The 25,103-nt window shown below is 49.6% G+C and overlaps 1 protein-coding gene across 2 annotated transcripts in view; it reads right to left on the minus strand.

The window, feature by feature from the left end:
- Positions 1-5,630: 5,630 nt before the first annotated feature.
- Positions 5,631-25,103, minus strand: part of GALNT6 (polypeptide N-acetylgalactosaminyltransferase 6) — a 39,519-nt gene continuing 20,046 nt past the window's right edge. For both annotated transcript variants that reach the window (XM_040234166.1, XM_040234167.1), the window contains exons 5-12: positions 19,683-19,832; positions 18,404-18,638; positions 14,663-14,780; positions 12,382-12,582; positions 11,712-11,843; positions 11,000-11,101; positions 8,921-9,073; positions 5,631-7,855 (exon numbers count right to left, since the gene is read on the minus strand). In XM_040234166.1, the coding sequence (XP_040090100.1) occupies positions 7,742-7,855; positions 8,921-9,073; positions 11,000-11,101; positions 11,712-11,843; positions 12,382-12,582; positions 14,663-14,780; positions 18,404-18,638; positions 19,683-19,832 (1,205 nt within the window). In that variant the 3' untranslated portion in view covers positions 5,631-7,741. The remainder of the gene's footprint in view (positions 7,856-8,920; positions 9,074-10,999; positions 11,102-11,711; positions 11,844-12,381; positions 12,583-14,662; positions 14,781-18,403; positions 18,639-19,682; positions 19,833-25,103) is intronic.

Consider the following 25,103-nt stretch of genomic DNA (forward strand, 5'->3'; position numbering starts at 1 on the left):
TTATGCATTTATTTTTCTCTCTGGCTGCCCCTTGGCATATGGAACTTTCTCAACCAGGGATGGAATCTGTGCCAGCTCCAATGGAGCAAGGCGTCTTAACCACTGGACCACCAGGGAAGTTCAGTGGAAAGACTTCTGATGGAGGATGGTATTAGGAAGCAGGTTAGGGGAAACTCATATGGATAGCAGATGAAAGAGCTCTCAGAGAAGGAGAGTATGGGGTGGGTGAGAAGAGAGAGCCTTCAGGATAGGAGGCTATGAGGGTGGGGGCAGAGGATTGGGAGTTTCGGGACAGGTGTGTCCTGCAGGAGATGAGAGGCTCTGCCCATCAGAGGCAGGAGAGGAAGGAGGGAGGTGCAGAGTGCCTGGTGTTGGAGGGCAAACTCTGGGTTGGGAGGTCCCTGAATGAGCACTGTGGGTGGAGCTGTGATTTAGGCAGAGAGAAGCCAGGAATGGTGCCACAGTGATGTGGCACAGAGGAAGCCACGATGGTGTGATCACTCACCTAGAGCCAGACATCCTGGAATGTGAAGTCAGGTGGACCTTAGGAAGCATCACTATGAACAAAGCTAGTGGAGGTGATGGAATTCCAGTTGAGCTATTTCAAACTCTAAAAGATGATGCTGTGAAAGTGCTGCACTCAATATGCCAGCAAATTTGGATAACTCCGCAGTGGTCAAAAGACTGAGAAAGGCAGTTTTCATTCCAATCCCAAGGAACGGCAATGCCAAAGAATGTTCAAACTATCGCACAATTGCACTCATCTCAGAGGCTAGCAAAGTAATGCTCAAAATTCTCCAAGCCAGGCTTCAACAGTACATGCACCGTGAACTTCCAGATGTTCAAGCTGGATTTAGAAAAGGCAGAGGAACCAGAGATCAAATTGCCAACATCCACTGAATCATCGAAAAGGCAAGAGAGTTCCAGAAAAACATCTACTTCTGCTTTATTGACTATGCCAAAGCCTTTGACTGTGTGGATCACAACAAACTGTGGAAAATTCTGAAAGAGATGGGCATACCAGACCACCTTACCTGCCTCCTGAGAAATCTGTATGCAGGACAAGAAGCAACAGTTAAAACTGGACATGGAACAACAGACTGGTTCCAAATCGGGAAAGGAGTACGTAAAGGCTGTATATTGTCACCCTGCTTATTTAACTTATATGCAGAGTACATCATACGAAATGCTGGGCTGGATGAAGCACAAGCTGGAATCAAGATTGCTGGGAGAAACATCAATAACCTCAGATACGCAGATGACACCACTGTTATGGCAGAAATCAAAGAACTAAAGAACTTCTTGATGAAAGTGAAAGAGGAGAGTGAAAAAGTTGGTTTAAAACTCAACATTCAGAAAACTAAGATCATGGCATCTGGTCCCATAACTTCGTGGCAGATAGATAGGGAAACAATGGAAACAGTGAGAGACTTTATTTTGGGGGGGGCTCCAAAATTACTGCGCCCATGAAATTAAAAGACACTTGTTCCTTGGAAGAAAAGCTGTGACAAACCTAAACAGCATATTCAAAAGCAGAGACATTACTTTGCCAACAAAGGTCCATCTAGTCAAGGCTATGGTTTTTCCAGGAGTCATGTATGGATGTGAGAGTTGGACCATAAAGAAAGCTGAGTGCTGAAGAATTGATGCTTTTGAACTGTGGTGTTGGAGAAGACTCTTGAGAGTCCCTTGGACTGCAAGGAGATCCGACCAGTCCATCCTAAAGGAAATCAGTCCTGAATATTCATTGGAAGGACTGATGCTGAAGCTGAATCTCCAATACTTTGGCCACCTGATGCAAAGAGCTGACTCATTTGAAAAGACCCTGATGCTGGGAAAGATTGAAGGCAGGAGGAGAAGGGGACGACAGAGGATGAGATGGTTGGATGGCATCACTGACTCAGTGGACACGAGTTTGAGCAAGCTCTGAAAGTTTGGTGATGGACAGGGAAGCTTGGCATGCTGCAGTCCATGGGGTTGCAAAGAGTTGGACACGACTGAGAGATTGAACTGAACTGAACTGAACTGAAGCCAGGAAGGGGACGGGGGACTGCACTAAGGGCTGCCTCTCCAGCCCGATCCCCCAGGATCCTAACCTAAAGCAGACCTGGCCCTGGGGAAGAGGGCTGAACTGGCTGGGGAACCCTGGCCTCCTTTGTCGTTCTCCTTCCACCTCCCTGCCTCCTCTGGAGGGTAGGGAGATGGCTCTAGCCTCAGGATGAGGAGTCCAAGAGAAAGCTCGAGCCTCCTGAAGGTTACAAACTCCAAAGTGAGCCTTTGAGGGCAGGGTCAATATCACATCCATCTTTGTATTCTATGGGAAAGCGTAATATGTATTTGCTTAAAAATTAGACTGTTAAGCATTGCACTTAATACTCTCAGTGCCGTTGCCTAATCTCACACTGAGCCTCATCTCTCATGCTGGTCAGACTCTTCATCCTGATTCTGAGGGTGATGTGTGGAGGAAGGCTTGGCTTTCATTCTGAGGCTCTGCATTTTTTCTGAGCAATGCTAGTTCCTTTTGAAATAAACAGAGGCACACAAATACATGTATAAAGATGTGGGTTCTCGTAAGTGCTGTACTTAGTCGCTCTGCTAAGTCACTTCAGTCGTGCCTGACTCTGTGCAACCCCATAGACGGCAGCCTACTAGGCTCCCCCATCCCTGGGATTCTCCAGGCAAGAACACTGGAGTGGATTGCCATTTCCTTCTCCAATGCATGAAAGTGAAAAGTGAAAGTGAAGTCGCTCTGTCGTGTCTGACTCTTCGAGACCCCATGGACTGCAGCCTACCAGGCTCCTCTGCCCATGGAATTTTCCAGGCAAGAGTACTGGAGTGGGGTGCCATTGCCTTCTCCAACTTAGTTGCTCAGTCGTGTCCAACTCTTTGTGACCCCATGGACTGTAGCCCACCAGGTCCCTCCACAGGGATTTTCCAGACAAGAATACCGGAGTGGATTGCCATGCCCTCCTCCAGGGGATCTTCCCAACCCAGAGATCAAACCCAGGTCTCCTGCATTGCAGGCAGATTCTTTACCATCTAAGCCCATCAGGGAAGCCTGGATTCTAGTACAGTTGTCATCAAATTTTGTGTAGTTTGTCATAAAATTTGTCACAAAATTGGGGAAAACCTAAATATTCATCAATAGAGGAAGGTTGGATAAATTGGGTTTAATCATATTAAGGAATACTATCCAGCTTTTACAAAGAATGAGTTAGGGACTTGCTGGTGGTCCAGTGTCTAAGACTCCATGCTCCCAATGGAGAGGGCCTGGGCTTGATCCCTGGTTGGGGAACTAGATCCCACATGCCACAACTAAAGATCCTGCATGCTGCAAGGAAGATGGAAGATCCTGTGTGCTACAACTAAGACCCAGCACAGCCAAATAAATAAATATTTTAAAAAATTAGATAAAAAGAATGAGTTAGACTTAAATGACATGATATGAAAAAATGCCCTTGGTATATTAAATGAAGATAACAAGTTTCAAACAATATGGTGCTCTGTGTGCGTATGTTTATTGCTGTTGTTTTTTGCTAAGTTGAATCCTACTCTTTGCAACCCCATGGAATGCAGCACACTAGGCTCCTTTGTCCTTCACCGTCTCCCAGGGTTTGCTCAAATTCATGTCCATTGAGTTGGTGATGCTTTCTAACCATCTCATCCTCTGCTGCCCCCTTCTCCTTTTAAAAATATATACATATATTATTTATATATATTTGTTTTAGATAGTGGGCTTCCTGGGTGTCTCAGATGGTAAAGAATCTGCCTGCAGTGCAGGAGATCCAGGTTCAATCCCTGGGTTAGAAAGAGCTCCTGGAGAAAGGAATGGCTACCCACATATATGCAATATATACTTATAAATAAATATATATATATGTATACATATATAGAAACAGGGTACAGAAGGTTTATACCTAGAAATTATTACCTTTACAGAAAAGTATTACTTCTAGACAATGAATCAATAGGTATGGGAGCACTATGATGATCAATTTCCTTTTTTTGTGTGTGTACTTTTTTGGCTGTACACCTCGGCTTGTGAGATCTCAGTTCTCTGACCAGGGATTGATCCCCGGCCATGATAGTGAAAGCCTGGAATCCTAACCAGTAGACCACCAGGGAACTCCACAGTTTCACTTTTAAAACACACTTTTCTGTGTTATTTGACTTATCTACAATATTATTATTATTTTTGGCTGCTCCTGGCAGCCTGCCAGATCTTAGTTCCCCAACCAGGGATCAAACCCATGTCCCCTGCATTGGAAGCTTGGAATCTTAACCACTGGACTACCAGGGAAGTCCCTTATTTTTGTAATTAAAACTAAGAAATATATTCTAGGACATTTATTCATTTTTAACAATGGCACACATTCTCTTCAAGTGGGAAATAGATCCCCAGAGGGGACCAGCCACTCAGTGCTAAGGTGAGAGGTTTCTGGAGCCAGGGGACAGTAGCACAGGGCTAACAAGCATCAAGATTTTAAGCAGGATTTACGGTTTTCATTTAGCCCTGAGAATGGCACTTTTGCCAACAAAGGTTTATCAACTCAAGGCTATGGTTTCTCCAGCAGTCATGTATGGATGTGAGAGTTGGACTGCAAAGATAGCTGAGTCCCAAAGAATTGATGCTTTTGAACTCTGGTGTCAGAGAAGACTCTTGAGAGTCCCTTGGACTGCAAGAAGATCAAACCAGTCCATCCTAAAGGAGATCAGTCCTGGGTGTTCATTGGAAGGACTGATGTTGAAGCTGAAACTCCAATACTTTGGCCACCTCATGTAAAGAGTTGACTCATTGGAAAAGACTGATGCTGGGAGGGATTGGGGGCAGGAGGAGAAGAGGACAACAGAGGATGAGATGGCTGGAAGGCATCACCAACTCGATGGACATGAGTTTGGGTAAACTCTGGGAGTTGGTGATGGACAGGGAAGTCTGGCGTGCTGCAGTCCATGGGGTCGCAAAGAGTCAGACACAACTGGGCGACTGAACTGAACTGAGAATGATCAGAGGGGTGGATTTTAACAGTGGGGATAGGTCAAGGCCAGCCTGGGCTAAGGGCAGGCCACAAACCTGGTTTCTGAGCCCCTCTACCACCCCATTAGTGCTCTTTCTCTCTTCTTGAGCACCTCTCTTCCTTGGTCCTCCCTTCACCCCCAAACCTGCTGCATCTCTCACTCCTGTGGGTTATCCTTAGCTGACTGCCCCTGGGTGAGGCTCTCCTGCTATGGGGTTGGGGTGAGGAAACTGAGTACCATGACAGGGCACCTTGGTTGGGCATGCATCATAAGATTGGGCTGCAGAGCTGTTGGCTGATCCTATAGAGAATATGAGGGATATCAAGATAAACAGTAGACAATCAGTCCCTGATAAATGTCAGGATGCTTAATGGAACGAGAGTAGGGCTAAGATTGGAGTTAAGGACTAAGGCTCCCTAGAGCTTACCGAACTTATTAGCATGGCGGTCACAATCTTCTCAATGGGGACCCCACCCATTGTTCTACAGGGCTGACTCCCCCAGTAAACACAGCAGGCACAGTGCCCGAAGCCCATAATACTTCTTAGGCCTGCAAACGTGTCTCAGTCTCGACAATCACTCTGGACTATGTTCATCTTAATACCAACGCAATTGTAGGAAATATAATTTAATACTTTTTAATGATGGCTCAAGTGCCTAGGGCTTGCAAAAGCCAAAGTGTGGTCCTGACCTTCTGGCTTCTACCATCCACTGTGCCCTCCCTCTGAGGTCTTCCTGCTTCCCGCGCCCACTTGCCTTGCTGCCCCTCTGCGACTTTTCTCACACGTGGGATCTTTCCTTACTGAGTTCTTCCTACCTGAGGATTCATCCTTTGAGGTCTAAGGTTACCTTCTTTGTGAGGCTTCCTTGATTTCTCTAAATGAAAGGAACTGTTCTAACTCACCTAGTCGAGCTCTGAAAATCTCTAGTTTTGGTATGACTTGTTCTCAGCTTTTTTCCCAGCTCAAGCGGGAGTTCCACAGGAGGAAGAGCCTCATATCTCCTCATGTCCGCCCGTGCTTGACACAGTTGTGTAGGCCAGATTGAAAGCTAGAGGATATCTAGAGATGAGACAGTGGCTGAGAGAGAACTTTTCAAATGTGCGTGATTCTTCACAACTTGAAGCTGTGGATCCTCCAGACAGATCAGCTAAGGGACAAGCCAGAAGAAGAGGAACCCAATGCCAACTTCCTTCACCCATGCCATAAAACCTTTATTTCCAATGGGATCTGTGTACCACTCTCTTCTCGTGCTGGGAAAGAACTTTTCTCTTTCCCCGCTGCTGGCCACTCTTCTTTCTCTTTGGCTGGGCTGCCCCATGGGACCTAGACTTCCTGAGTGGGAAGGAGAGGCAGCTGTGGTCCCACGGCAGCCTCATGTGGTGATGCCCAAGAGGACAGCCTGCAACTCAAAGTAGGAATCCCTCCTGGAAGCAATAGGTCCTCCTTCAGGCAGCTGGGGTTCTCTACTTCAGGCAAAGCCGCCACGTATGCTGGGTCCAACTTGCTTGGAAAAGAGCTGACGTGCATAGCAGGCCCGCTCCACGTGGGGAGTTCATGCGAGAACAGCACACCAGGCCAGTCACAGAGTCATGCTCCAGGCTATCCGTGAGCCCTGCTTCCTCAGACTTCCCAGGGATTCTGTTAGCCTTATCTGGGTCCTAGCCTCTGGGTTGCCAATACCTCCTTGTGTGGCCTAGGGCAAGTAACTTCTCTTATCTGGCTTTGGTTTCATAATATGAAAATGATAGGCTTGGATTAAAACAAGGATTTGCAAATTGTGCTTGCAGACCTTTGGAAAATCAGGGCCTGGTGGGCACTGCCCTCATCCTGCCTTCATTTTCATCCATGGCTAATTTGCTTTGGAACTACATTATATGAGGAGCATTGAAAAAAGGCTTTGGGACGTAAACCTGAGAAATCACTAGCTAGTTCCACAAGGTTTCTTTCAAAATGAACATCACAGGATTCCCAAATGTGGTCTCCCTCATGGTTACCTGGTCCACTGTTCTAGGCTTTATGGTGACCAGTCAGCCAGAAAGGGTCAGACTGGAGTGAAAAAAGAGTGGAGAGTTGTTGGCTAGTTGCTTAGTGTTCTCGTAGTGGGAGGAGCCTGGGTTCAAGGTTCAAATTTGAGCCTCAGTTTCAGCTCCAGCCACGCACCAGCTGTGGAATACAGACCAGCTCCTTTACTTCTCTCTGCCTCAGTTTTCTTGTCTATAAAATGGGCACGATGATTCCTGTCTCTCTCACAGGACTGTTGTGTACCTGTCAAGCACTGTCAAGGTGCTTCAGGTAAAAACAGCAAGGGAGACTTAGACCTCCAATTCCTCTCATAGATTCTAGAGTTCACTGGAAGCTGCAGGTGTCCTAGATAACCAGGGATCCAGGACATGGCTGCAGAGGCACTTTCCTTGAATTCGTCATTGCTGCCCCGGGTCCTTCCCCAGCTGCCTCCTCTGCTTTGGAGGTCTGCTTCTAGGACAGAAGGAAAGCTCTAGGCCCTGTCTTATGTGTTCTAATGGTCTTGTCCACCAATGTGGAGGAAAGATCAGGCCCAATGTTGTTGCAAGGAGTAGGAAGGTTCTGCCTTGACTTCCTTTGGGTTTGAAATCCATCTTTAAGGCTGACAGGGAAGCTGCTGGTCAGGTTCTCAAACATCAGGTTTCCCCCAGATTCTGTTTCCTGAGAAGCTTGTGGGAACTCCCACAGGGGACGATCTGGGGCCTAAATGAAGAGCCAGTGCTGGTGGGGATCACTGGGGTTGCAGGTAGCCATGGCTGGCTTTTTGTCTTTGGATGTCAGGCAGGTACCAGATCCTGAGTTCCTGATGAGTTGATCCTAAAAGATGACACAGCAAAACAAAGGGTCAACTTAGGCCTCAGACTTCTGATAGTACTGCTAGGGTGAATGAGATGAGGACAATAAACCAAAGGGAAGGGAAATCCAGCAAGGCACAGGGGGGATATTTCCACATTCCTTTCCTTGGATGCCAGATACTCTGATGAGATGCATTCCTGAGTTTTCACAGGAATTGGCATTCCTGTGCTGGGGTGCTGGGTGCCAATTCCCCACCTCCAGCTTTAGCATGAAGAACTGCAACACAGGAAGGCAGGACCATGGGCTAACTGAAAAATGCTTTCAGGATGAAATGAAAATGAAAACTGCCTCCAGATGGCCAATCTCAAAGACCTGGGCCACTGCAGTCTACCTGCACTTTCTGCCTTTGATCACATTCAGACTACTCCCTTCCCTGTAGCCCCAAGGTTAGGCTCCTCTTTTCCTAAGCCCAGGATTAGGGATTGGGGTGGAGTGGGTATGGAGGCTCATTGGAGGCTGCTAGTTTGAGCCCGATCCTGTAGAATTTACATCATTCATCCCAAGGCAGGGCAGTCTAATGGAAAGAACCCATGCTATTGAGTCAGACTTATCTGGTCCAAACCCCGGGTCTACCATTTACTAGTGAAGGATCTTGGGCCAGACACAAACTTGCTGAGCTGCTGCTGGCCCATTTCTAGTCATGGGGACACCACCTACTTGGGAAGAGCCTCTGGAAGATTAACCAAACCAAAGTACGTGAGTGTACAGACTTGTGCTTAGCACACAGAGGCCAGGAGGGAACCATGAATGACTCTTCATCTACTGGGGTTCACCCTAAAAATACCTGAACTATGAGCTGGCCCTAAACCATAACCCCACTTCCATCTTTATATCAACCAGAATCAGCCATCATCAAACATTACTTAAGTCCCGTGAACCCTGCCTGTGACCAAGCTCACATTCTCCATACTTTCTACATTGTCTGGATCCATCCCATAGTATCTCAAGAAGAAGATGCAGAAGGAAGGGAGAGGGCAGTTGCGGCCTCAGGTTCTTGATTCTGAGCTTTTGGGACAGCTGACTCACCTGGGTGAATTCCCATTCCTCATCCTTGGGCACTTGGCTATTCTTGCCAGTGAAGTGGCAGCTCCTAAGGCCCAGAGTGCCAGCACTGGCATGTAGACACAGCTGCTTTGCGATGTTGTGGCGAAGGTCTCTCTGGGTTGTGTACTCAAAGTACTAGAACACAACACAAGAGAAGGTTCTGAGGGACAGGTGGAGAGTTTGCCTGCCACCTCCCAAAGCCAACAGCCCAGAGATACCAATCACAGATGGCCTCTTCGGGAGGAAGTGAGTGAGTGCCAAGATTTCAGTAACTCATGTGCCACTGTATCTGGGTTATACTGGAATAATAGATAATCGTTACTAAATATTTTTTCTTTAGGTAAAAATTTAACTTAGGGAATTCCCTGGCAGTCCAGGGACCTTCTACCACAGAGGGTAAGGGTTTGATCCCTGGTCAGAGAACTAAGATCTTGCAAGCTGCAAGGCTCGACTGAAAAAAAAAAAAATGAACTTCGCCTCATTTAAAGCGTTATCTGTGAAATCATGTGTTTGATATGCTGGTTCTTTTTTTGTAAATAGGTTCAGTTCAGTTCAGTTCAGTCACTCAGTCGTGTCCGACTCTTTGCGACCCCATGAATTGCAGCATGCCAGGCCTCCATGTCCATCACCAACTCCCGGAGTCCACCCAAACCCATGTCCATTGAGTTGGTGACACCATCTAACCATCTCATCCCATTGTCCCCTTCTCTTCCTGCCCTCAATCTTTCCCAGCATCAGGGTCTTTTCAAATGAGTCAGTTCTTTGCATGAGGTGGCCAAAGTACGGAAGTTTCAGCTTCAACATCAGTCCTTCCAATGAACACCCAGGACTGATCTCCTTTAGGATGGACTGGTTGGATGTCCTTGCAGTCCAAGGGACTCTCAAGAGTCTTCTCCAACACCACAGTTCAAAAACATCAATTCTTTGGCTCTCAGCTTTCTTTATAGAAAAAATGCTCACCAGTATGCCAGCTAAAATCACTGTGCAGGCCAGTGGTACAGGAAATGGCTTCAGAATGGGTTTGTCTTCACTTGCATATGTTGGCATCCTATTCAGTGTCCCCTGCCACTTTTTCCTTCCTTCAGCTCTGCTTCAGTTGACTTTTACTTATCAAACACTGGGCCTTCAGGGTAGATTGAGGAACTGGAGCCAGAGAGGTTACTAGTTATTCCTCAGGAAAGAACTGGACATTGTAGCACAGGGGGAAATGGGCTCTTACAGTGGATGCAGTAGGGAGTTGTTTGGGGGTCACTGATGGGTGGTAGGATCAGAGTGCTAGCTTCTGGGCAGGGGAAGTATTGAAGATAGTTGAATGTAAGGCTTCCCTGGTGGTCCAGTGATTAAGAATGCAGTTTGCAACGCAGGGGACACCGGTTCAATCTTTGATCTGGAAAGATCCCACATGCCTTGGGACACTAAGCCCCTGTGCCACAACTCCTGAGCCTGCGTTCTAGAGCCCGTGAGTCACAATTATTGAGCCCAGGTGTCACAACTATTGAAGCCTGAGCGCCCTAGAGCCTGTGCTCTGCAGTAAGAGAAGCCACTGAAATGAGAAGCCCAAGCACTGTAACTAGAGAAAGACTGTGTGCAGCAATGAAGACCCAGAACAGCCAAAAATAAATAAATTTCAAAAGTCAACTCACAAGTTGGCCACTTAAAAAATATAATAAATGGGCCTCCTGGAAATAGCAAAAAAAAAAAAAAAAAAGTTGAGTGTAGGTGAGGGAAAGGGCTCAAAAAATTTTCACGGTCACCCTAAAACATCACTCAGCAGCTCACATCCTTCAGCAAGCTTCCTGTGATGAACAATCCTGCCCCATCCAGCCCCTGTCTACCAGCCAGCACTGCTGCTCACTCCTCTCTGGATGCCCTTGATCCACACTTAGGACCTTATCTGTGTGTATCATGCGTTTCCCCTCAGACTGAGGGCTTCCTGAGGGCAGGACTGGTATCTCCTCCTCTTTCTGGATCTCTCCTGCCCTAGTCCTCAGGAAAGGACTCCTCTGTATGGAGAAAGGGTGTGTGTGCAGAGAGGAGGTGCCCTGGGAGACAGGCCAGTACCTGGTTGCCACCGAGGCCGTGGCAGGTGTACAGGATGAGGGGCTTTCCCCCGTTGTTGTTCTCTCCCACGTCCAGACAGTGATCCACGCCGAGGTTCTTGAGCTGCAGGATGGTGAGCAGAGAGGGAGCCCAGGGGAACACAGTGAGGCGGTTTTTTGGTTTGTGGTGTGGGGTCCATCTGGAATAAATCTGCATGGCTGCATTCCCCCTCTGTGACCTTCCTCCCCCGCTTATTAACCCAGATGCCTGGAGCAAACAGCAAATGAGGTGCAGAACCCAGAGGCTGGGCAAGGGCAGGGTGGGCAACCAGTCAGGTCTCTGGGAGAAGCCCTCAGCCTGTAGGAATGTCCTTCTAAGCAGTGGTTCTCAAAGTGTGATCCCCCGACCCTCAGCATCGCCTGAGGGCTGGTTAGAAATGCAAATTGTCAGGCCCCATCCCAGTCCTCCTGAATCAACACACGGTGTCTTAACAAGCCTTTCTGGTGACTGATGCAAGTGAGTGAGTGAGAACCACTGCTTACAGGTTGTTTCCTCCTTATGAAGTTTGCAGCTAGCTCTAGAAGCCCGGGTGGTCTCCAGGTCCCCCTCCTGGATAAACGAGTGTGGAGAGTAAAAATCGATTGTTTCTCATCCAGCTATGGGCTCAGTGGTCCTGAAACTTCTCCTGGGGCTTCTGGGATGATGGGTAGGCATATTTGTTCTCAAGACTCACAGCTCCAAAGAAGGTGGGCTTCAGGTCAGGGACAAACATCTCCGGGTAAATGTTGTCCAGGAACCAGGAAAAGTTGCGACAGTTTAGTCGTTCCCTCAGCTGCAGTCGTTCCGAAATGTCACCAAAGGATTTCTGTCAATTAAGGCAGCCCCCAAAGGGTCAGTTTCACTAGTCTGGGCCTTCCTGTCTGGGGAGATGTAGCCTAGGGTTTCTGGGACCACATTCCTCTCAGAATGGGTCTCATGCTCATTCCCAATCAGTTGGGGTCCCTGGCTCGGCTCCACATCTAATCCCAAACCCCTTGCCTTGGCTTTGGGATCCCCACCCATAGCACTCCCCATCTCCTGTGAACTCTCAGTTTTCCTCCAGTCTTCAATTCCTAGTTTCTCAGAGCAAAGCTATTCTTCCTGTAAGAGGTTCTTCCTCCAAATCTCGTCTCCCTCCCCTTCTAAAAGATGCTGGGGCTCTCCAGGTAGGGACAACAAAGCCTGCCCTTCCTCATTCTCTAGCCTCCAAAATAGAGCCTGGGCTCTAGCTCCCAAGGCCTGAGGGGAAAAGGCACCGGGTGGTGGAGCTGAGTGGGCCTCCATCATCATGAAGCCCTGGATCAGGGTCTGCGATTATGCCCTTCTCTTCATCTGAACATCTCCTGAGCATCCTCCCCTCTCACCTCTCGGGCCATCTGTGCTGCCTGCAGATTTCTCCTGTAGAAAAGCTCCTTGTAGCCATCCATCCAGACCTCAGCCAGGCGCACTTGGTTGCGAGCAATGACACTGATGCCCTTGGGGAAGGTGTGGGGGCTCTTGGTACGGAACACGTGGCCGACCACAGAGCAGGGGATAATCTCTAGCTGGCCGCCGCACTGCCACACCTGCCGTAAGATGAGACGGGGTGGGGTTTTCAGCAGGTGGGTGGGACAACCTACCCCAAGCAACTCTGTTCCATTCCCAGGGTGCCAGACCCCAGGTCCACGAAATCAGGGAAATGTCCCTCTCTCCCCCTGGAAAAAAAGACACTGACTAGGCTTCATCACCGGAGAAGGCAATGGCACCCCACTCCAGTACTCTTGCCTGGAAACTCCCATGGACCGAGGAGCCTGGTGGGCTGCGGTCCATGGGGTCGCTAAGAGTCGGACACGACTGAGTGACTTCACTTTCACTTTTCTCTTTCATGCATTGGAGAAGGAAATGGCAACCCACTCCAGTGTTCTTGCCTGGAGAATCCCAGGGACGCGGGTGCCTGGTGGGCTGCCGTCTATGGGGTCGCACAGAGTCGGACAAAACTGAAGCGACTTAGCAGCAGCAGTAGCAGGCTTCATCACAGGCCATAACTACACAATCCCTGGCTCTCTGATGTGGTTCACTTTTGATTTAAGCAAGTGGAAATTTGCTGGGTCCTAAGGGTTACCAGGACCCACTTTGGAGAAGAGACAGATGGCCAAGTTTACATCCATCTTACCTACTCTGAGCTCTGGCGCCACCTGGCTTTTTGACTCAGAAAGGTGATTTTATCAGCTCACTCACGTGTTACTGGAAACTCAGGAACTCAAGCTCCTTCAAATGGAGATGGACTTGTGATCCAATCAAAGCATCAATGCACTGTTTAAAAGCCATCATCAGGTGGTTTACGGCAATCACCTGACCTTTAGTACAGTAGCCTCTTTACAGAAAGACTGAACAGAGGTCAGAGGCTCATGAACTAGCCCAGAATCAGAACCCTGGGAATTATGGTGCTAAATTGGTGGCCGTTCTCTGTCAGAGGGCTGGTTGAGGACACCCCTTCCACTTGTGTCTTGTCTTTTTTTAGGTTTTAGATTGGGAGGTATGTTGTTATTAATTTTATTTATTTTTATTTATTTAATTGTAGGCTAGTTACTTTACAATATTGTAGTGGTTTTGCCATACATTGACATGAATCAGCCATGGGTGTACATGTGTTCCCCATCCTGAACCTTCCTCCCACCTCCCTCCCCATCACATCCCTCAGGGTCATCCCAGTGCACCAGCCCTGAGCATCCTGTCTCATGCATCAAACCTGGATTGGCGATCTGTTTCACATATGATAATATACATGTTTCAGCGCTATTCATACAGCAGCAACAGAAATGCATAATCATAGCCATAGTAACAGCAATGATGTCAATGAAGTGCTTATACATGCCAGGCATTGTGATAAGTGACTTCACTGTTGCTGTTACTCAGTCGCTCAGTCGTGTCCGACTCTCTGCAACCCCTCGGACTGCAGCACACCCGGCTTCCCTGTCCTTCATTATCTCCCATAGTTTGCTCTAACTCATGTCCATTGAGCCGACAATGCCATCCAAATGACTTCATAAGCAAGCTCATTTCCTTGTTAATTACTTTCCCCTGGTCGGAGATTTGTGTCGATTTCACCACAAGGAAGCCTTTCTTGCTAACCTAATCCTGATTTGCTTTATTCCTGGAATCTCTCAGAGTCCTGGGGTCCACCAGAGTTTGGGCCATCATCTTCTCTTACAGTTATGAAGAGCATGCTGAGCATAGGGGAGGGTAACTCCAAAGGCTACCAGGGCATCTGTCCTCTGACCTGGAAAGTGGAGCCTGGTTTTTCCAGAAAAAGGATAGTGACTGCTTACTGATCTGTCCCACCTTCACCCTAATTCTGTTCCCACAGACATCATGAAAGATGTCACCGATCCCCAGATGTCCGGTCCCTGTTACCCAACTATCCCTTCCCTCTGAGGGGTTCTGTCCAGTCATCTCTCCCTGTATGTCCAATCTGAGTCCCATGGCCCTACTGCCATGGTCGGAGGGTGTGGGGACAGAGGGAAGGTGGAGCCATGACAGGGAAGAGCCAGCCTTCTAAGCTCAGCTCCAGATATGCCGACCCCGCTGCTGCCTAAGAGACAGGGTCTCAGGCCATCCATGCCCTGGGACGTTGTGCTTCCCCCACAAAGCCCTCTTCGCTCTCACCCGGAAGGACATTTCCACGTTCTCCCCTCCCCAGATCTCCATCTGATTATCATAGGTACCGATGTGCTCAAAGTAGGCCTTGGAGATGGAGAAGAGGCCACCAGCGAACGTCGGGGATCTGGAGAGACAGAGGGAAAAGCATGTGCATCTTCTGGGGGGGAGGGGGGCCGGAACCCAGCATGGAAAGGGGCGGACTCACCGCAGATGCTTCTAAGATTCCCTCCCTCCTCCTTTCTTCTCGTCTGGGATATGCAGCCACTAACTCATTCACGGTTAAGAATCCGCCTTGCAATGTAGGGGACATGAGTTCGATCCCTGGTCTAGGAAGATTCTATAGGCCTCGGAGAGCTGGAGTACCTAGAGCCCGTTGTTTGCAACAAGACAAGCCACCACAATGAGAAGCCCACGCACAACAATGAAGACCCAGCACAGCCAACAGTAAGTAAGTAAATAAATAATAATAAAAGGCACTTATTTACTCATTCAACTGGATATATTACACACGGGCTACCTGGGGTTGCGCTATGTATTAGTCGTACAGAGTAAAGAGACAGATCGGTAGAGAGACAAGGTAGTAGCTGAGAGAAAAGTCACCATCTTTTGCTTTTTGGCAGCAAAGTTCATAAAGCACAGTAGATACTCAGTCATCAGAAGCTCTGTGAAAATGGTTTTGGACATAGGTGCTCCTGGAAACAGGGTAGGAAGTGAGGTGAAATGAAACTCAGTTTGGACTAAAGGGAGCATTTGGAGATTACAAAAAGATTCTGGCTTTCTGACAAAGGCAGGGAGGCACGGACCCACATTTAGATAAACTGACAAAACATAAAGAACTTAGATAGCACGTTGCTCACAACAGGGGCTGAGCTAAGGGTTGCAGGCAGGGATGGGAGCCAGGGAGACAGGAGTGCACACATATCGTTCACTGTTGGTCTCTGTGCCAGGCCAGGCTGGCTTGGATGGGGATTTGCTGCCCTCAGTGGGCAGCTCAATGTGGCACAGACAAGCAGAAATCTTCTGTAAGCCCAGGACCAGTCAAGGTGTTTCAGACACAGCAGGGCCTCAATCAGTATTCACTGGCTGACTAGTCAAGCCTGAAGTTGGTGTTACCCTACCGCTGTTCTCATTGCCCTGAGGTTGGCTCATGTAGCCACCTTCTGGAAGGAATTTCTGTTGGGAAACCCTCAAGCTCAGGGAGGCTTTTTGTCCCTGACTTTGGTAATGGCACCCGACTCCAGTACTCTTGCCTGGAAAATCCCATGGACCGAGGAGCCTGGAAGGCTGCAGTCCATGGGGTCATTAAGAGTCGAGGCTGCAGTCCATGGGGTCATTAAGAGTCGGACACGACTGAGCGACTTCCCTTTCACTTTTCACTTTCATGCATTGGAGCAGGAAATGGCAACCCACTCCAGTGTTCTTGCCTGGAGAATCCCAGGGACGGGGGAGCCTGGTGGGCTGCCGTCTATGGGGTCACACAGAGTCGGACATGACTAAAGCGACTTAGCAGCAGCAGCAGCAGTTGGCTTCTCCTAGGGGTTCTAAGCCAGCCCAAGGAAGGCTCAGAGAGTCCTGGGACCCTAGATGAGCATTTTGGAACTAACTGGCTGCTTCTTGAGGGTCTCCTGGACCTAAGCCTGTCTCTTGGCTTTTTTCTTTTTAATATTTGTTTACTTATTTAGGCTGCACCAGGTCTTATTTGCAGCACTCAGGATCTTTAGTGTGGCATATGGGAGCTAGTTCCCTGACCAGGGATCAAACCTAGGTCCCTGCATTGGGAGCTCAGAATCTCAACCACTGGACCACCAGGGAAGTCCCTGTCTCTTGGTTTTGGGAGGTCCCTCTGACTAAGAAGCCACTGACAGATTATCTCTGAGGATAAACTACACAGGGAATGTCACTACAGACCCACAACCAATACGCAACCTCTGAAAATTCTGTATTTTCAGAGAAAACTTTCTGTATTTGCTAGGGCCTGCTTCCTGAGGTCCCCTGGGTCCTCACCTCTCCTCTTAGTCTCTTGTTAACTTTGGGAGTGGAGGAAGGGAGGGTGCTGCCTGTAGGTCTCCTGGTGGGTACCAGGCAAAGTGCCTGAGGCAAGCAAGAACACCACCAGGGCATTTGGACCAGGGAGCAGACTCACTCCTCAAATACTGGAGCTTTGTCTTCCAGCTGTATGGTCCTTGGACATCGGAGCAGGGGACGTCAGTGATGGGTGGGGGCCTGGTGCCGTCCCTGACTGTGCCACTGTGTGTCTAGCCCCTAGCTTGGGGGGAGGGGGCTTTGTTGCTGTGCATCCCAAACAAAAGACATCTATGAATCAAGCAGAGAGTCAATAGGGAGTTCCAATTTCTTTTCTTTCTCCTGTCTTCTCCTTTCCTTTCTGCCCCTTCTGCTGCTGCTTCTCTTCCTTCCAAAGGAGACAGAGCAGCTGGCTGTTCCAGATCCATGGGATTCCTTCCTGCAGCCTCTCTACTCTGGGCAGCATTTCTTAGGATCTAGGGACGTGGAAGGGGAGAAAGCCTTCCTTCCCAACTCTGCTCACTATATGCCCAACGTCTGCTTCCCACCACCCCGGTATATGTTTGGTTGACCCTTCAGTTTCCTGGCCAGTATAGAAAAACAGTGGTACAGATAATCCAGAAGCAATGGATACTCTAAAAGTCACTCCTCAAAGCAGTCTGGTTGAGGCGTCTGTGGTCTCTAACAGCACCCGCAGGCAGTCTGAGAGGGAGGAACAGGGTGGGTGTGTTGGGAGAAGGCAAACCCAGCTGGGCATCAAACAATGGATAAACTTTCAAGCACCTGCCTTCTAGCTCAGGGGCTGGCAGACTGTGGCCTGTGGGTCAAAGCTGGCCTGACTTTCTGAAGTTCTGGCATAGAATAGTTTTTACATTTCGAAAAGATTCTTTTTTTTGTAGCTGCATGTATGTATGTGTGTGGGTAGTCAGTTGTGCTCAACTCTTTGCAACCCCATGGACTGCGGCCCGCCAGGCTCCTCTCTCCATGGGATTTTCCAGGCAAGAATACTGGAGTAGGTTGCCATTTCCTACTCCAGGGGATTGAACCTGCATTTCTTGCATCTCCTGCACCGGCAGGCAGATTCTTTACCACTGCACCACCTGGAAGCCCTAGCCTGGCAAAACCTAAAATATCTGCTATCTGGCCCTTTCCTGAAAAAGTTCAGGACAACTGCAACACATTGCCAATTGCAGGACATTCGTCTATCTTCCTTTAAGACGTTCTCAGTCTTTTCAAAGATGGCCACTCGGCTGCACACATCACCCTCTCTTATTGTAATGGCTGTTTTACAGTGGTCTCTACCCACGATCTCTCTGCGAGCAGCAGTCATGTCCTTTCTACCTGTAGGGAAGAAATAACGAGACAAAGTACAGAAAGCCCCGAGCCAGGGCCTGGCCCAAGGAAGATGGAGAGTGAGAGCCAACTGTTAGGGTACTAGGCAGGACAGCACCACGGTGGGGGGACAGGCTTGTGGCCAAACTGGTGGGATGGGCAGTCTTGCTCCCCCAGTTTCCAGGGCGGTATAGTCTGGGGCCAACTGTTAACTACCAGGAACCTCAGTGTTCTCATCTGCGAAACAGGCTAATCATAGTACCTACCTCAGGGGGATGATGATTAAATATGCTAAGCTCCTCACACAACACCTAATAAATGCTGACCTGAGATGGCCCAGGTCCCTGTGACTGCAGAGGCCAGGCTGGGGGCCCACAAGGCTATGGTACTTACTTGATGGGGTAGGTCTCATCCTTGCGCCTCTGCTTCTCTCGTGCCGGTAAAACCTCCCAGCCAAAGGTCAGGCTCCAGTCAAAGTTGCCCCGACTCTGGACTCGGCCCCTCTGGACGGGCTTGGAGAACTCAAAAGTGTTCAGGTCAATGGTGACGATGTTCGGGCTCACCACCACCGTCTCGTCCTCGGCGATGCGTGCCAGGAGGGGCTCCAGCCAGCCGTGGAAGCACTCACCTGCAGGCCAGGGCCAGGAGACAGCAGTCAGGGTGCTGCCCCCTGGCCAGCCTGCACCCCCCGGCCAGTGGGGAGCCCCAGGAGGACAAGTGCCCGCTCCCCAGTGGTAGGCAGGAAAACACGTGTACACTCCACAGCCACAGAGAGTGGACAGAGATCTCCCAGGACCCGCCTACCCCTGCCCCTCCTCCCAGAGAGGTGGAAATGGCTTTGGAGGGGAGAACAGAGGTATCAGGGGAGTAACATGGAGGCTCCAAAGGCACAGGGAGGCCGTATAGGGCTGTCTTCAGGGTCTGCAGGCAAGCCACTCAGTTGACTCTCCCCACCCGAGTGAGGGTCTCATGCGGGGGTGCCCCTCTCCCTGGGGTCTCTGCACCTCATGCTTCAGCTCTAGCTGCAGAATAATCACCCCTTGGGGATTTCTGATGAACTGCAGAGATGATTTGGCCCCTGGAGTGATGATTTTATTGGTGAGTATGGCTGGCATCCTTATCCCACTTGATAAAGGAGAAGACTGAGGCTGTTAGTGGCAGGGTCAGAACACAAATCCAGGCCTTCTGACTCCAAGTCTACAGCTTCTCAGAATATCACTGCTTTCAGGGAACACTTTTTTCCCCCCCCCGACAACAGCAAGGGAAGTGTATTGTTTGGGGGCAAAAAGCAGGCCTTCCTTTCCATGTGGAAAGGGCCACACCGAACAGCGCCCAGAGGTAATAGGAGCCTGTCCGAGGGGCTGAGCTCAGAATGAGGTACAGATCAGGGGAGCAAGAAGAGGAGTGTCTGGGTTCTAGAACATACTCCCAGCAACTGTGGGGTCACCACAGTTTTAGGTTTTAGTTTTAGTGGTTTTAGGGCTGTCCATGCCTCCTGATAACCATCCTACGGAATGGGGTGAGAAAAGGGTAGAAGAATCTGGGGGAGTCCCAAGCCCACTTCGCTCCTGGGACAGCAGGACAGGCAGGGGCCTGGGTGATGCGGGGGTCCCAGCTTTCCCTTCTGCCAGGGAGGAAGGCAGGCAGAGCCGGGCCGGCCCCCTTTACTCACAGTGGGCATCCAGGAAGGTGAGCACCTCCGCCTGGGCCACGCTGGCTCCCAGCAGCCGGGCGGTGATCAGCCCCTTCCTCTCCTGCTGCCGCACCACCTGCACCACCCGCAGCTGCTTCACGTACTGCTCCAGGGGCTCCTTCAAGTACTCTGGAAGGCACAGGGTCATTGCCACCCGCTCAACACTTCGCCACAAACCTAGTTCCCCATTGCACTTCCCAGGTGGCACGAGCGGTAAAGAACTCGCCTCCCAATGCAGGAGATGTAAGAGACGTGGGTTCGATCCCTGGGTTGGGAAGACCCCCTGGAGGAGAGCATGGCAACCCACTCCAGTGTTCTTGCCTGGAAAATCCCACGGACAGAGGAGCCTGGCGGGCTATGGTCCATGGGGTCGCACAGAATCGGACACAACAGAAGCGACTTGGTGGTGGTTTAGTCGCTAAGTCGTGTCCCACTCTTGCAACCCCATGGACTGTAGCCTGCCAGGCTCCTCTGTCCGTGGGATTCTCCAGGCAAGAATACTGGAGTGGGTTGCCATGCTCTCCTCCGGGGGATCTTCCCGACCCAGAAATTGAACCGGGTCTCCTGCACTGCAGGCAGATTCTTTACTAACTGAGCTACAAGGGAAGCATACGTAATCTGTGGACACCAGGTCCGGGCACTCTCAGGCCTCCAGCAGGCCTGCATTCTAATCCTCTCTCGCACCTACTGTGCTGAGCAACTTCACCGAAGCCCAAGGTGGGGGTCGGGGGGTGGAGGAGGTGCCCACAGCACATAGCCACCTTGCCAGGACACTCCACTGGCTCCGCAGTGCCCACCCTGTGTCTGTATACCGGGGCGACTTCTCTGATGTCGGAGACAGGACCTCACAGCTGTGTTTCTTTGGTTTCAAATCAAGTATGAACTTCTGATGACGGCTCTCGGATGCCTCTCTTGGCCTCAGCTCCCTCTCAGCTCCCGATTTTCAGAGCTGTGTCTCAGGCCTCCCCTCCTTTCCACACCCGGGGTTTGGCAGTCATTTCTCTGTGTCTGAGTCTGTCTCCCAGGCTCTTCAGAGCACGTCTGACAAGTGGAGCATGCACAAGCGTTCATTTCTGGCTTCTGGGGCAGCAGCAAGAAGTCTTACTCTAATCCTCTTTATTACCTCCTCTGCACGTGGAATTCTTTAGGAAGATGAAATGATGCAGAACAGCTTTTAAATTAAATTTAAAAGCCAGGTACCCAGGGCCTGCATAGTCAGGCACAGCAGTGAGCCTGTCTGCCCAGGGAGCGGGCAACTGCAGGGTAGGTGATGAAGGAACCGCCAGAGGTGGCGCAGGGCAGGAGGGGCCAGCGCCCGAATTGGAGAGGGGGTGTGGAAAGCTCTTTGAAGGGCAGGGTATCTGATGAGATCTCCAGTTCATTCTGAGAGGGGGCTCACTTCAGGACCCTTGTTAATCAGTCAGAAACCCTCAGAGCATTAAAAATAGCCCTACGGACTTCCTTGGTGGTCCAGTGGCTAAGACTGCATTCCCAATTCAGGGAGCCCAGGTCCAATTCCTGGTCAGGGAACTAGACCCCACATGCTGCAAGATCGATCTTGTGTGCCACAACTAAGACCCCAGGCAGCCAAATAAACAAATAATAAAAAATAAAATAAAATACACTTACTCAAGATTTAAAATATATACACAGTTTTTTAAAAATAACCCTATTCTGAAGCAATCCATCTTGGAACATAGTCCAAATCGTAGTGATGATTCATTAACTGCTGTTTTGGTTTATCTGTGCAGCTGCTCTGTTCCCCGCTGTGCAGAATGGATGGCCTGTGGTTTCAGAAGTGGTGGTGTGGGGCAGGAGTGAAGGCTGACTGTGTCCTTTCTCTCTCGAGGGGTGTGGGGTCAGCCCAGTGCTTAGGCCTTGCTCCCACCGTCGTATCATACAAACTGGGGGCTGCTTTTGTGCAGGTGCAATTGATCTCTCCCTCTCTACTTCTTAGTTTTGGCCATGCCATGTGGCATGTGGGATCTTGGTTCTCTGACCAGGGACTGAACGAGGGTCCTCAGTAGTGGAAGCATGAAGTCTTAACCACTGGGCCACCTGGGAAGTCCCTCTCTCTACTTTGAAACACACACACACACACACACAGTGTCCAAATACTGGAGCACCTACTACATGCACGCACACACACACACACACACACACACACAGAGTGTCCAAATACTGGAGCACCTACTACATGCACACACACACACACACACACACACACAGTGTCCAAATACTGGAGCACCTACTACATGCCAGTCATGGGACTAGATGCTTCCATGCTGACTTTCTCAGTTAATCTTCTCTGTGAAGATTAAAGAGTTTCCCATGGAGCTCAGTGGTAAAGAATTCGCCTGCCAACGCAGGAGCCCCAGGAGACGCAGGTTTGACCCCTGGGTTGGGAAGATCCCCTGGAGAAGGAAATGACAACTCACTCCAGTATTCATGCCTGGAGAATCCCCATGGACAGAGAAGCATGCTGGGCTACAGTCCACGGGGTCACCAAGAGTCCGACATGACTTAGCGACTGAGTACCCACGTGAAGATTAAAATGCTACGAAACAGGAAGTATTGTCCCTGGGGTTTACGAGTCAAAATTAGCCTCATTTGGCAGCTTCAGCCCAGCACTCACTTAGGGTATACCTGTGAACACAATGCCAGGTGCCAGCCACTGTCCTGGGCAGGGCGGGGCCAGGTCTGGGTCCTGCCTGTTCAGAGCTCCTAGGCTCATCCTCCAAGCACAGGACCCAGCGTGGGCTTTAACAGGGAGGTGGGAGGAACTCTGCGCGGGAGCCTTGCCTTCTCAGCGTGGCTGATGTTTCCCCTGAGAACATAACTGTGCTCACAGGAAGTTCATGGTGATGGAGAGAACCCAGAGACAGAACATCAGAGGGAGTGGGTTTTGTGGTAAGGGCTCGCCACACACTGAGCCGTGAATGTCAGGGGCACCTGAGCTCTACAGAGCCCTTCTCCCACCCCGTCTCTCCAATCCCAGCGGCTAGGCGGGACCTAGGAATTCAGGGCTTGAGCCTCAGGCTCTCTGAAGGGGATGAGACAACACCCCTGAGTAATGCCCCTTGTTGGACCCTCTGGACAGACACCCCAGACCGGAGTGCAGCAGAGCGGAGCTGGGACACACAGATGGGCCCATCTCGTCTTATGTTCCCCAGGTGAGAGCTTCCTCATTTAGGTTCATTCCTCACAATCAAAGTCTACAAGATTCCTGTGACCTCCCCTACACCCGTCTTACTCAATCCCCTGAGTGGAATACCATCTACATGCAGATACCCCTGGGCCTTTTTTCCTGGCCTTAAATCCTCACTTGGATGTCTAACAAACCACAAAACTGGATTTCTCGGGCAGTCCAGCGGTTAAGACTCCACGCTTCCACTGAAGGGTGCACAGGTTTGATCCCTGGTTGGGGAAGATACTGCATGCCTCATGGCCAGATAAATTAAACAAAACAAAACAAAAACCCCCACAAACCTAACACGCCTGAAGTGGAAGCCCAGATTTCTTCCCCACCTGCCCTCCCAGCCTCCCCTGTGTACCATTGTCCCAACAGCTGCTCTGACCTAGGAATTGTGCTAAACTCTCCCCTCTTCCCACTCCCCGCAATCAGTCCATCAGCAAGTAAGGCCAGTTTCCCATTCCCATTGCACGTCCGCAATAATGTCTCAACTTATCTCCTGACCTCTATTCTATACCACCCCACTTCCCAATCTACTCTTTTTTGTTTTTTTCAATTTTGATTTTTTTGTTCATTAAGGATTTTTTTTTTGGCATCAGTCTTTATTTTCATTTATTTTTTGGCCATGCTGCGAGGCATGTGGTATCTTAGTTCCCCAATCAGGGAGAACCCATGCCTCCTGCCGTGGAACCACGGAGTCTTACCCACTGGACCACCAGGGAAGTGCCCCAGTGTCCTCTTGACACAGTACCCGCAGGGAATTCTCTCTTAAAACCACAGATCAGATCATGTCACTAAAATTTCACTTAAAAAAGTGAATCCAAGACTTCACGGGTGATTCAGTGGTAAAGAAACCACCTGCCAGTGCAGGAGAGGCAGGTTCGATCCCTGATCCCGGAAGATCCCATATGCCTTGAAGCAACTAAGCCCATGGACCACAACTATGGAGCCTGTGCTTTAGGCCCTGGGAACTGCAACCACTGAGTCCGTGTGCTACAGCTACTGAACCCTGAGGGCCCTAGGGCCTGTGCTCTGCAGCAGGAGAAGCCATGTGTTGCCTCCTACTCCCCACAAGCCGAGAAAAGACCAGCACAGCCATTAAAAAAAAAAAAAAAAGATCCCAGGGACTTCCCTGGTGGTCCAGTGGTTAAGACTCCATCTTCCAATGCAGCGGTCACGGGTTCGATCCCTGGTCGGGGAACTAAGGTCCCACATGCTTCAGGGTACCACCAAAAATTAAAAAAAAAAAATCTAAACAGTATGATAGCTCCTCAAAAAATTAAACCAAGAACTACCATATGATACAGCAATTCCATTTCTGGGTATTTAATAAAATAACAGAGATCAGGAACTCAAACAAATATTGTTACACCCATGTGGATAGCAATATTTTGGCTATTATTCACAATAGCCAAAAATGTGGCAACAATCCAAATCTCCGTGGGTGAATGAATGAATAAAAAATGTGAACGATACTAACCATGACACGCGTGTGTGCTCTGTGCGTGCTCAGCCACTTTAGTCGGGTCTGACTCTTTGAGACCCCATGGACTGTAGCCCACCAGGCTCCTCTGTCCATAGGATTCTCCTGGCAAGAATGCTGGAGTGGATCTGTCGTGCCCTTTTCCAGTCTTAAAAAGGAAGCAAATTCTGACATATCACAACATGGATGAACCTTGAAGATGTTATGCTTAGTGAAATAAGCCAGACACCAGAGGTCACAAACTGCACGATTCCACTTATACAAGATATCGAGAGTAGTCAAATTCCTAGACCGAAAGTGGAATGGGGGTTGCCAAGGGCTGGGGTGCTTGGAATAGGGAGTTATTGTTTAATGGGCGCAGAGTTTCAGTTTGGGAAAATGAAGGAGTTGTGGCGATGGTTTTACAACAATGAGAATGTGTTTAATGCCACTGAATGGCACACTTAAAAATGGGGAAGATGGTAAATTTTATGTATATTTTACCACATTTTACCACATTACCAAATCCAAACACTGACTACTGCTTGCAAAGGTCTTGTGATTCAGCTCTGTTCACCTCTGTAAGCTCAGTTTCTACCAGTGCTGTTTCTGCCTCCTTGCTCACATCTCTGCAGTCATCCTGCTCTTATTTCTGCTCAGCTCTCTGGGTCCCTGGTAAGTGTCTAAATTCCTCCCCCTTATTTAGTGAACTCCCACATGAGGGCAGCATAAGTTCCCTGCCTCA

This window comes from Oryx dammah, unplaced genomic scaffold, assembly GCF_014754425.2.
Source record: "Oryx dammah isolate SB20612 unplaced genomic scaffold, SCBI_Odam_1.1 HiC_scaffold_29, whole genome shotgun sequence".
NCBI lineage: Eukaryota > Metazoa > Chordata > Mammalia > Artiodactyla > Bovidae > Oryx > Oryx dammah.